Raw genomic sequence first — 13,202 nt, forward strand, 5'->3', positions numbered from 1 at the left:
GGAAACTTTAGGGGGGGGGGCAGAATAATTGGCAGTAGAAAATCCTGTATGAAGGCCTTGTGAGTTCAACTGATTATGTGTTTTTCTGCAGTGGCTACAAAGCAAGTTGTTGACACTTACATGTGAAGATGAAAGTAAGTTTTTAAAATTGAGCTTTCCTCCTTTTTTCAGGAAATGTGACTTTTTTGAAGAGAGTAAAACTCAAATAATATCAAGCTGAGAATAATAGAAGAATTGATTAGCTTTTTATTGCTCTGTCAGAGCAAGTCTAGACCACGTCCCCTTGACAAAGATGATTGCATTTTATCTCTTGCTTCAGTGTTACTAATCTTCATCACACACACACACACACACACACACACACACACACACACTCCTCCTGGATTAGTGGGTTTGAGATTGTCATGTGTTTTTAAAGTAAGAAATGCTGAATTTGCACACGTGCATCATACCAGGCTGGGCACCAACACATGGCACACACTGGCAAATGCCCCTGCAGGGGGGAACCACTGCTGATGCTGGATCTGGCCAGGGCCCATGTTCCTTTATGTAACCCCACCACCATTTTAATCCCCCTGGAATTTAATGTGTGGGTCCATCCACATGTCGCTAGCGCTCCAGTCTGCATTGCCATTGGGCCGTGGAAAAATCACGAAAGTAGCTCACATTGACAAAAACGGAGGTTGTTCTGGCTTGTGCTTCTTTTTATCATGCAAATATTATCTGTTGCTGGTAATTTCCACACTAGAACCATTTGGTGAAGGCATTTTAGAAATGGCATAAATGGCCCAGGGAAATAAATGGCTGATTTGGAGATGCTCTTAGGATTTAATTTCAAAGGGAAGTCTGATCTAGACATGCAATGAAGAATAAATTCTGACTTCTCAGACTTCTCTACTGCAAACCTCATATGTTTGCTATCCATGTGGTTCTAGATGACAAGAGTTTTATACCATGTACCCAATTTCACCATAGGAAGCTCCTGTCACTTAGCGGTATAAGCCTGGTGCATATGCTTAGAGTTACAGCAGTTCTCAGCTGAGTTGTATGTTCACGTACTTCCACCATACACATATTGTAATGCACAAGGCACACAATCCACATGGAGACCTGGTTTGCATGTTTCTTACCTTTCGCAAAACAAAAAGCGGGTGGGAGAAGATTGGACTGAACCAAGCTTATGTGCCTACTTCCTATGCAGTCTTCATCTCACACAAGTAAAGTTAAAACGGGCTGTCAAACAGTTGTTCGGAAATAATGAACTGAATATATTTTTTATGAGAAACTGTATTGCTTACAAAGAAAAAAATAAATGAGAAAAGTATGATTGAATTTGTCAGAGAAGCCAAATGTAGTCAGTCAGTTCACATTTAAAATATATCTTAGAGCTTGTCTTTGCTCTGTAGTAACTTGGCAGAAGGCTACCATAAATGAATTAGGTAGTTTAAGGTGAACATTTATTTTAAAAAGATTGCCTGGGCCTTTTGGGTGTTTTCTTTTGTATTTCATTAAACCAGCTCAAAGCAAATGTTCGTAGCAACACAAGATCACCTCCTACCAAATATAAGCAGCCATGGAACACAGGGTAATGTAATTCATCCCATAATCTCCCTAACCTAAGTAAGGTTTTCTAAACATCTTTTGGATATTGTGACAGACTGGACAATTTAGGGATGTAAGACCCTCACTGCTTGGATAACCATTATGACTTTGTTATTGAATTAAATGGTTTTAATAGTTGTATAAACAATAATAACAGTAACTTATGAAGAACGTTGGCTTAAAGCATCTGTTTTCAATGAAGAGATAACTGACTCGTGTGGCATCTGAGCCAAATGTTATAGGCATGTCTGTATGGTTATTTTACAGAGCTCTACCAGTCAATGTGGGACGCGGGTAGCACTGTGGGTTAAACCGCAGAGCCTAGGACTTGCCGATCAGAAGGTCGGCGGTTCAAATCCCCGCGATGGGGTGAGCTCCAGTTGTTCGGTCCCTACTCCTGCCAACCTAGCAGTTCAAAAGCACGTCAAAGTGCAAGTAGATAAATAGGTACTGCTCCAGTGGGAAGGTAAATGGTGTTTCCATGCGCTGCTCTGGTTCACCAGAAGCGGCTTAGTCATGCTGGCCACATGACCCGGAAGCTGTACGCTGGCTCCCTCGGCCAATAAAGCAAGATGAGCGCCGCAACCCCAGAGTCTGTCATGACTGGACCTAATGGTCAGGGGTCCCTTTACCTTTTTATCAGTCAATGTGGTAGAATAGCAGCAGATCACCAACAAGTAATAAACAGTATAGGTGAAGTTGCTCATATTGGAGAAGGATAAATAAAACCCTGAACAGCCTGGTGTGTGTGTGTGTGTGTGTGTGTGTGTGTCCCCGTCCTGAAGTTTTCCCTCTAAAATATTAACTTGTTCCATGGGAAACTCCCTTATTATGACATGGTTGTGAGGGTATAGAACAAACTTAATTTAGTCAAGTTATGTGATTATTTCCCCCCACATTGATTTTAGCTGTCTGATTTAACTGCCAGATTAGTATCTAATTGCTATTTCTTCCTTAAATCAAGGTTCAATAGAATTTCCTTCATTAAAGGATATTGAAGATAGCTTAGCAAAAACAATTGCACTTTGCCAGAGGAATTCACACAAGTTAAATCAACCACAGCGAGAGGTAAGAAGTCTAGGAAGTGCTTGGCTTGTTTTCCATTAAGCTCATCTTATTGTAAGTCGGGGGCTGCAGTGAGAAAGATGCCTCTAGTTTCCCCCTCCCCCTCTATAACATCTAGTATTTTGAGCTGTGGCATTGCAAGGCATCAAGTTTCCCTGACCCCACCACCACCATTGACAGCCAATGATGTGGGGTGGGGGTATGGAAAGCAGAACATAATGACTCAAGAGAAGTGTTGGTAGTTATTGTAGAGGGGGAAAGGGGTTGCTTGTGTGCTGGTTGTTCTCAGCTACAACCTTAAGTTTACCATAACATCTACTTTGGTCATGGATGGAAAACCAGAGCTCCATCAGATGCTGCTGGACTCCCAGCTCCCATCAACCCCTGCCACTATAATAAGTGACATGGGCGATGGGAGTTTCAGTCTAACAACCTCTGGAGCACCCTAGGATTCCCCTAGGTGTATCCTATACAAAAACTAGATAAGGTTAATTGTTCTACTACTGGCAATTGTACTGTAAATCTCTAGTATATTTTGTATTTATAGTTTATTTAAGATGTTTTAATCTATGTTGGAGAGGTTTGCTTAAATGTAAATTGTCTTAATAATAATTAGTACTTAATAATAGTTAGTTTGACCAGAGGTCAGATGGAGCCAGCCAATAACATTTTGCTCCCTAAGGCAAAGAACAAGATGGCTGCCCCCTTCCCTTTTCCACATACACAAGTTGACTGTATTGAAAGTTGAATCTTTCTTCCACTGAAAATGGAATAGCATCCTCCACAGCACCTGAGGCACCTGGCTAGCTTAGGCTCTCGGGACGGACTATGGCATATATAGCTTTGTCCTTCAATAAGGGCAATGACGCAGGGTGGGGTACAGGAGCAATAACCATGGGGCTCCCAATCCTCTCCTGCACAAGCTTCTGCCATCGGATGCACTTGCCTCACTTTGCCTAGTGGCAGGGCCAACTCCTGGGCCAAACTATTGCCTGATTCAGGTATACAGACTGGCACTCATGGGATTCCGTTTTGTTTCTTTTCTAGGCACTATGGTTTCCACTCTTAGAAGCAATGATGTCTCCCCAAAAGTTATCCAGTTCTACTGCGCTGTGTCATTACTCTGAATGTAAGCACCAAAATATCCATAACAATGTGTACTTCAGACCCTGTTCTCTGAAGCCAAATAATTGAGAGTGAGAATGTGAATAGCTTTGTCACTGAGCCATAACACTAACAATTCAATAATTGGCAGTGCATATAAAATACATCAAAAATGTAAGCATAAAGCTTATCAGTAGGCCAGATGACAACATCCTATACCATCAAAGTAGCCCCAAAACTGATTTCATTGGTGCCCAGCAACTCCCTCCCCCCCAAAAATCTTGTATACCTTGTCAGAAAAGACCAGAAATCCCCCTCACAGTTCTTCTAGTGACAGCTCCCATATGAAGACTCCTAGGGCAGGAGGGTTTTGTTCACCTTTTGTTCAGGAGGGTCCTCCAGTTTACAGCTGTTATGTCATGAGTGCATTTGCGTATTGGCTTCTGTTTCTGTACTCTAAAGCTTGGTTATTTCTCTCTGTTCCTCTTTTCCATAGTAACAATCATGAATTTGAGCACTGAATTATGTGTGGGTATGACATGGGAAACATTTTTCAACATTAAAGCTTCAGGAGCTCTATTTTCCTTTGCTTTCAGATGTAGATACTGAATTGCCCTTCTCCCTGTGGATATAATATTGAGGAGTTTCTGTGGAAATACCTCTCAACTGGAGAGCATTTGCTTAAGGCACCACAGAAATTCATCTGAAATTAAATAATCACAAAAAATAATTGTCTCCATTCACCATCCACATGCACCAGAGAATCCATTTTCTATTAGATATCGTGACTTAAAAACACACACACTGGAATAGCATTTGCTCCTGTTAGTTATGACTCTGATGTATTTGTTCTACCAGTTTTGAAGAACTTGACGATGCAAGTGTTGAACAACATGGCAGCATTCATTGCCCTGCCACTGATCTTGCAGAAAATTCTACAGGTGAGATGTAGAGATAATATACTGATAATGTATTTTTAAGTGAAATATGCCCTTATATGTACATGCTTAAGTCGTGGTATAAAGTGGTATTACTTATTTGCCTGATACGTTGTGTTAATATCTGTGAATTCATCTCATTACCTCTGGTTTTGTGGGTGGTGGCAGAGGGTGTGTTGAGTAAAGTCAAAGTTGTACAGTGAGAAGGACTGACGTTATTAAAACAGCTGCTGCCAATAGGAATTGGGATGGGTATTTTGTAGCCTTTTGTAGAAAATAATTTTAAAATTGCTAAGACTTTCATACTTGGAGTAAAGTGAATCTGAGAAAAAAAATAGAGGTAAGTGAAGGACTGAGGTTCAAACTAAATGTTACATACTGTATTTTTTGCTCTATAAGATGCACCAGACCACAAGACACACCTAGTTTTTGGAGGAGGAAAACAAACAAACAAACAAAAATATTCTGAATCTCAGAAGCCAGAACAGCAAGAGGGATCGCTGTGCAGTGAAAGCAGCAATCCCTCTTGCTGTTCTGGCTTTTGGGATAGCTGCGCAGCCTGCATTCGCTCCATAAGACGCACACAAATTTCCCCTTACTTTTTAGGAGAGAAAAAGTGAGTCTTATAGAGCAAAAAATACAGTAAGTTTTTATCCTCTTTCTGTTACTATAAACATGAATACCTTGGTGAGTGGAGCTCGTGCTTTGCATCAGGGGTCACCAACATGGTGCCCTTAAGTTTTCCATGGCACCCATGAAGCCTCTGTGTCCTCTCCCAGTTGCTACCTCCTTGGTCCATGAGGGAAGGACTGGCTTGCCCAGTTTGGCAGAGCTATAGCAATAGTCTCCCAGCAGCAACATCACTTTCATTTACTAGGAGAGGGAGAGGTAAGGTGGTGGCAAGGTCAGGGGTGCACAGGGACCGTGGAAGAGCCAATCTGATGCACTTATATAGCCCCGAGTGTACTGCTGTCTTCCCTCTCTTAGTAACATGGCAGAAGTGCTGCAGTTCTGCCCCACTAGATGCTCCACCCCTGAGTGGAGGTGGTTACTTTTTTCTCCCTTGAGAAGCAATTAGGGAAAGTTACGAGGTCTCTGTACATTCCTTCATAGGTGAACAAAACTGACTGGAGGAGGTTTGTTCTGATTTCTGTATTTTGCATGTTTTGTATTGGAAGATCAATAAAACATAACACATTTCAGGGTGTTCCATTTGCATTTTATAAACCACGTAAGAAACAATGCATTTGTTAGCTCTTAATCCAACAAAGCCTAACTTTAAATGGCTTTTTCATCCCCATATTTAGTTTTGCCAAAGCCATATTTGTTTGCTGTCCTTTTATTGGAAAACGTTTTACAAAATCAATGCTCCCTGCTGGAGATACAACCTCAAAAGCAGCTCCATGTCCAGATTATGTGCCTTGCTTGTGGCCTCTACTAAAACAGAAGCCTACTGTTGTGTATCAAATAATGGCTTTTAGATTTACCTTATATTGCACACATGATTCCCCTGAGATGCACTACAGCTTCTCTGTGGATGATTTATAATACCAAATCTCATGATATCTAGGTTGATAATATTTTTGTAAAATTGCTATCTAGCATTCCTTCAGTTCTTGGGAGAAATACTACTCTGGGGACACAAACTGGCACTGCTTTTATTTCATCTAAATTACAGCTGCCTTTCTCCTCATCCTAATCACTATTACCAGTTTCTAGTTTCTGCTTCTAAAGGCAAAGTGTGAATTTGATGCCTACTTTCTTTTGCTCTCCTGTCCCTAGTTTCCAGCTCCATTGATTTTTTTGTTTTAGTTGTATTTTGGACCTCAGAACAGTAGTTCCCATACCAAAGTGTCTTGCTGTCAACTGTAATTTATAGACTAGGTAAAATACCTTCCGTGGCATAGGTCTAGAATCAAAACCTGAAGAATCTGAATTAACAAGCTTTTTGTTAGTTTGAGCTACAGCGTTTACATGAGGATAAAAGTCCTTGGTACCAATCAGTTCGTTACAGGAGAATGATCTTATTTGTTACGGAAGACCTAGAAGACCTAGCAGCACAACTTACTTACTATGCCCCATTTTCATTTTCAGAATAGGAGTCTTTCCTTGATCTTGTGTTTGCTTTAATGATAACTCCCTGAGACGTCATGCGTCAGGCTGCATATGTGCAGCACAATTGGTTGGGGCCTCACTTTCTGTTGGTGTTGTCAGATGCTGATGGAAATAATTACTTCTGGCACTTGAATAATATATCAGACCCACTTAGCAAATGTTGGACTGACACAGCATATCATCTACATGACCCGTTCCCAACCTGATGTCCTTGAAATGTTCTGGACTAATACCTCCCAACAGCTCCAGCCAACGTCGCCAATGTTTAGGGATGATGAAATAGGGTTGCCATATTTCTATCTGTGAAACTGTTTTTGAGCTATTTTTTATGGAAGATCGGCAAAAACGCCACTGCTGTCATGGGGGGCTATACATCAGCAGTTTCCCAGACATTTTGCCCAGACTCTGCTGCCAACTGCAGTATTCTACATAGGTCCGGGAACTTCTGGACGTATGGCAACACTAAATGAAAATTGTAATCCATTGACTTCTGAAGAGTGCCAGATTTGGGGTGGCTGTTCTGTATGCCCTGAAATGAATTAGTTTTGTGGGTAGGGTAAGTATTTCTTAGAATCATAGAACTGTAGAGTTGGAAGGGAACCCTTGCAGTGTAGGAATCCCGCCCACCGCCATCCCTGGATTGGCTCAAACCACCAGCCATCTGGTTAACAGCCAGATGCACTGACCTATTGTGCCGCAGGAGGGCCCTATGGGTAGAAGATCTGCCTGCGTAAGGTAAATAGCAAGAACATTCCAACAGACTGAACTATTGAACTGTCTCTTTGCTTAGAAAGATATTTTGTAATGGTCTGTTTTTTAAGAAAGGCAATAACATTTTTTTATTGCTTGCTTTAAATAGGTATAATCCACATGCCATAGCAATACTATAGAGCTGTTTTCAGCAAAAATACCTGGGTTATGATTTCACATTGCATTTACTTTACAGTTACTCATTTGAAACGGTATTAAATATGATTAATGTTAGATTTAAATTCTAAATCTGACTCATCAGAGGATTTAGTAACATTAATTCAAAAGGAAAATGAAAGAAATGCTTTGGGGCAATATTAAGGGAATTTTGGGGACATTAAGATAAGTATTATCCCATTAAGAGGATGAGTGGTATCTAAATAGAGATGAAAGGTAAAGTGCAAAATCTTTCACAAAGCCATAATCCCTTGTGAATGTTCTTAAAACAGATATCTTGTGGTTTCTCACTGTATACCCTGTTCCAGAAGCAGGAAACTTTAAGATTCTTTATTTCCCTATGCCTGTAGGAAAGTCAAAGCTGTGTCTGAGCACATTTAAGCATAGAATATCTATTTAATGTGATAATGAGCATTCTATAGCTGCTGGAATTGAACTGTGGGCAAATCATTATAAGCAGTATAAAAGCTAAAATTCATATTGCATATATTTCACTTCCACTACTAACCAGTAGGACACTAAGCTAGGCACTAAGCTATATAATTATTATAATTATATAACCTGTTGCATGTGTTGTTTGAGAAGTAAAGAAACACAACATGTAAATGGCATCAATTTTCCTTGCACCATAATTGGTTAGTGCAAGGCCTCTAGCTAACTTACTCATTCACACTACTTTTAAAAATATTGTGCAGCTTGATTTGACCTGATCTCTAGTAATTAAAGATCCGTGAGTTGGAATGTGCTTGTTTATCTGGGTATAGACCTTCTCTGCCTGCCTGGTTTAAAGGGCTTTCAAATGAGGGTTTCAAATGTAATACCAGTTCCTGGTCTACCAGCAGCATTTGGGAAACCCAGAGTCTTTCAGGCACCTCTCCTCTGGGGGTCATTTGCTTCCTTTTTATAAGAAGCATCTGCATGCCGCTCCAGAAACAGTGTTCTCTGACCTGCTTACAATAACAAAACATGAAAAAACCCAAAACAATATGTTATGCCTACCGGGGAGGTTGTCGAGAGCAAACAGGCAAGATCCCCACTGGTCTTTTCAAAGGCTTTATTATTGGTGCAAAAACATTTACAGTGCAGAACGTCTCAATTCCATGTCTTGCTCAGTCACTAGCAGAATCTGAGAGTGGGCGGTCCTTAAACTTTCCCCAGCAGAGTAGTCTCTTGACCCCCATCCGACGGCTCCCCTCTCTGCCTGTAAACCTACTGGGCAGAGAGGGCGTGGCTAAAGGGGGACCTGCCTCCCCCCCGCTTTACTCATGCCCGGTGTCTTGGCTCTCTCGTGCATCCTCTGAGCCCTGCATCCCTTCCCCACTAGAGGCGGGGCTTCCTCCATGGAGGAAGTGCTGCTTCTCACAATCTTTGGAGGCTCCTTGTAACCCAGCTGCCCTTCCACCTCTCACCTCTGAGCTGATGGCAGTTCCCTGACACAATTAGTAAAGACTGCGGAGCGAATAATTGGGCGCACTCTTCCCACCTTGGATCAAATTTGTGCTTCCAGGTGCCGTAAGAAAGCTGCAGAGATAGTGCAGGACAGTGCGCACCCCGGAAATGATCTCTTTCAGCTTCTGCCTTCTGGAAGAGAAGGTACAGGGTTATAAAGACTAGGACTAGCCACCTGAGAAGCAGTTTCTATTCAAATGCAATTTTGGTTTTAAACACAGTGTAAGGTAGTCTCTATGGGAGTCTATTGTATTTAATTATGGGGTATCAGAGTTTTTAGGGGGCTAACCAGGCTGGGATAGCTGGGAGAGCAGGCTTGTTGGTTTTTGAATGTCTGATGTAGATTTTTTCAATTTCGTTGTTCTGTATGGGACAATGACAACAAAGATTATCGTATCGATCAATAAATAAAAATAAATTAAAAAACTTCAGCAGCAGCAAGTAAAACAGTATAACAAGATAAACAACAACAACACTAGAAGCAGAATATAAAATTCAGTGGAATCTAAAAATAATGTCTTCACCTGGTAATGAAAAGAGTAAAGAACGTGATAGGCAAGCATCGGGGGGGGGGCATTCCTTAACTAAGGTGTCACCATGAAAAAGGCCATTTCTCAATTAGCCACCAGTAGCAATTCACTTGATCTAGAAAAAGGTCTCAGTGTCTGGGTAAGTACCTTGGAAGAAGTGGGTCTTTCAGGTAACCTGGTTCCATGCTATTATGGGTGTTAAGGTTCCCCACCTCTCCTGTAGCTTGTTAAAAAGACATCTGGGGTGTTATCATTTTGTCAGCTGGGATTAATGTCTGGAGCAATCCATACATGTCTCAGTCTTCACTGCCATCTCTTTGCTCCTCTGTCCTCCTCGGTTTCCTTTCTAACTAGCGCTTGGCGTCCCTTGACATGTGCACACTCTTGAATTGAGTGCCTCAGAAAAGAGGAGCTGGCTCGCTTAACAGATAAAAATAGCTTGCTATATGTCATGGATCACGTACATGCTGTGCTAAGGGCCCAGACTTCCCAGTTACTCTCCATAATTTATATGGTGCCTCAGCATGATGCACTTTCTATGCTGCCGCTTTTAAATTATGCATGCTAAAATGAAAAGTACTTACTGAAAACAGAATGTGACCCCAGAAGACTCCGCTCCCTTTGTGTGAATGGATCATTGGTATGCGCCACTGCTTCCTTGCAGATCAGGGAGAAGGTTTAGGTTGACCTAGTAAAAATTATAACTTGAGTGCATTTGTTAAACAGGAAACTTAACAACCTAATGTAGAGGCTTTCCAACCAAACAGGCGTGTATGGGGATTTTGTAGCCTCGTTTGTAGCTCATAATTATTTATGTTTCTTTTAGCTACGCCCCGGCTCAGAGCCTGTCCAAAAAGCAGCTTTGATTGCACGTGGCTTAGCAATCTAGCATCATATTGTAGGTGTGGGAAGCTAGGATAGCAAGAGAAAGGGAGGGAAAGTTTTTTAAAACAACAGTTGATGTTTGGGACTAAGCCACTGTTGCTGATCCAGCTAGTCCCCAAGTCCCTAGAGTACAGGGACAAATCTATGTGGCTTTCAGGTATTCTGAATTGTCATGTACAGCACTTGGAAGAATCCTGAATATGCCATCTAATCCTTTGATTTTTTTTATCACTCCTCTCTAATCTCTACAGGTAGTAGCATAAGCTCCTTTAGGTCATTAATTATAAGGCACTGCTGACATGTAGTTGAGTCTTCTAGATTAGTCCAGTCAACTTATTCTCGTACTGTGCAAAACTAATGTTTCTCCATAAAATTTGTATTGTAGAGTATATCTATCCCTGTCCACCAAAGGTAACTCTCCTTAAATGGTCTGTAATCGTCCTTAAAGGTAAAGGGACCCCTGACCATTAGGTCCAGTCGTGGCCGACTCTGGGGTTGCGGCGCTCATCTCGCTTTGTGGGCTGAGGGAGCTGGTGTACAGCTTCCGGGTCATGTGGCCAGCATGACTAAGCTGCTTCTGGCGAACCAGAGCAGCACACGGAAACGCGTTTACCTTCCCGCCAGAGCAGTACCTATTTATCAACTTGCACTTTGATGTGCTTTCGAACTGCTAGGTTGGCAGGAGCAGGGACCGAGGAATGGGAGCTCACCCCGTCGCGGGGATTTGAACCGCCGACCTTCTGATCAGCAAGTCCTAGGCTCTGTGGTTTAACCCACAGTGCCACCCGTGTCTCAGTAATCGTCCTTGTTGTTGTTGTTTAGTCGTTTAGTCGTGTCTGACTCTTCGTGACCCCATGGACCAGAGCACGCCAGGCACTCCTGTCTTCCACTGCCTCCCGCAGTTTGGTCAAACTCATGTTAGTAGCTTCGAGAACACTGTCCAACCATCTTGTCCTCTGTCATCGCCTTCTCCTTGTGCCCTCAATCTTTCCCAACATCAGGGTCTTTTCCAGGGAGTCTTCTCTTCTCCTGAGGTGGCCAAAGTATTGGAGCCTCAGCTTCAGGATCTGTCCTTCCAGGGAGCACTCAGGGCTGATTTCCTTAAGAATGGAGAGGTTTGATCTTCTTTCAGTCCATGGGACTCTCAAGAGTCTCCTCCAGCACCATAATTCAAAAGCATCAATTCTTCGGCGATCAGCCTTCTTTATGGTCCAGCTCTCACTTCCATACATCACTACTGGGAAAACCATGGCTTTTACTATACGGACCTTCGTCCTTACTGTTGAATAAAGCATTTTATTTCTGCATATTTTATTTTCATCCACTGGTTCATCCACTGGTTCTTACACTGCCTTTTCCTGCTACATTAAAAAGCCCAAGTGTTGACTTTAAATTTAAAACTGAGTTCAGCTCCCATGTGCTAAAACTGTAATCTTGCTACATTGCTTTAAGCTTTTAGAACATATTTCAATAACATATTTGGGTGTGAGTTTTTTCCTGCAAGAGCTGCAGATTTAAAAAATGGAAAGCAGAGAGCTATAAAAAGTATGAGACAAGATTACTATAAAACTGTAAATAATGAAAATCCTGTTGACCTTTCTCTCCTGAGGCAATATGTCATCATGCTTTAATTAGATCTCATGCATGACCAAACCAAAAATTGTTTAGAAAAGAATTCTTATTGAATCAAGGAGTTCAGCAGGGAAATTCCATTCTCTTCACTGCATTCCTTTCAGTCACTTGGAAGGATAGGAAAACCCTTTTGGGCAAAACAGATTCATCTCTAGGACAAGGTCTTTTAGGGAGCATTGTTAGGCTGGAACCTTGTAGTAAACCTTGTTGGGAAGCAACCTTGGAATCAACGAACTAAGAGAACCTTTGACAGGTAAGCTTACTGCATATCCAGAATGTGGGGCCTCCACCACCCTCCCCATAGTCTTCTGAATCTGCCCTGAGTGAATTTGGGGTTATCTGAGTTATGTGCTGTTACTTCAGTCACAGAGAAATATTTATGTGAACAAACACTTGACTATATTTAGAAGATATAGATCTCTCTGTTTCTCATGCACTAGCAGTTTGATTAGATAAGAGGTTGTATGTTTTTATCGCAGCCAGAGAAGTCAATAGCTATTAACCAAACATTTCCCCTTATCTGCCCCTCCCCTCCTGGCATTGGTGTGTGTAGTAGTTTTTCAGTTTGTTTTCACTGAAGTTGATTAACATCGGCTTGCAATACTTTTTACAGGATCCAGTCTATGGAAGAGGAAAACTGGGAGAAATTCAGGGTCTTGTTCTGGGCATGCTAGACAGCTTTAATTATGAACAAGTAAGTAAAATGGGCTTTTTCTTCCTACTAAGGTAAAGCGATCTTGCCTAAAAATTGAAGGGCTTTTTGTCTAATGGAAGAGAAATTGAGTGGCGTTATCCACATTATCCCCTTTGTGTTAATTAACCAAACAGTTAATTGCCTATTAAATGAATCTTCCACCAGGTATGATGAAAGCATGTGTTAACAAGCAAGTTTTTGTTGTCTTGGACATGACAGTACCTGTAGGTTATCAGATACCCTATGAAGCTTCCTTTATAC

The 13,202-nt window shown here is 41.6% G+C and overlaps 1 protein-coding gene across 4 annotated transcripts in view; it reads left to right on the top strand.

Annotated features, from left to right (window-relative positions):
- The window catches only part of VPS8 (VPS8 subunit of CORVET complex), an 86,873-nt gene that overhangs the window by 59,092 nt on the left and 14,579 nt on the right, over window positions 1-13,202 (top strand). For all 4 annotated transcript variants that reach the window (XM_053389756.1, XM_053389759.1, XM_053389757.1 and 1 more), the window contains 5 exons: window positions 92-134; window positions 2,567-2,670; window positions 3,715-3,796; window positions 4,630-4,712; window positions 12,861-12,941. In XM_053389756.1, coding sequence (XP_053245731.1) covers window positions 92-134; window positions 2,567-2,670; window positions 3,715-3,796; window positions 4,630-4,712; window positions 12,861-12,941 — 393 coding nt within the window. The remainder of the gene's footprint in view (window positions 1-91; window positions 135-2,566; window positions 2,671-3,714; window positions 3,797-4,629; window positions 4,713-12,860; window positions 12,942-13,202) is intronic.

The sequence above is a fragment of the Podarcis raffonei genome, chromosome 5 (genome assembly GCF_027172205.1).
Source record: "Podarcis raffonei isolate rPodRaf1 chromosome 5, rPodRaf1.pri, whole genome shotgun sequence".
Taxonomy (NCBI): Eukaryota; Metazoa; Chordata; class Lepidosauria; order Squamata; family Lacertidae; genus Podarcis; species Podarcis raffonei.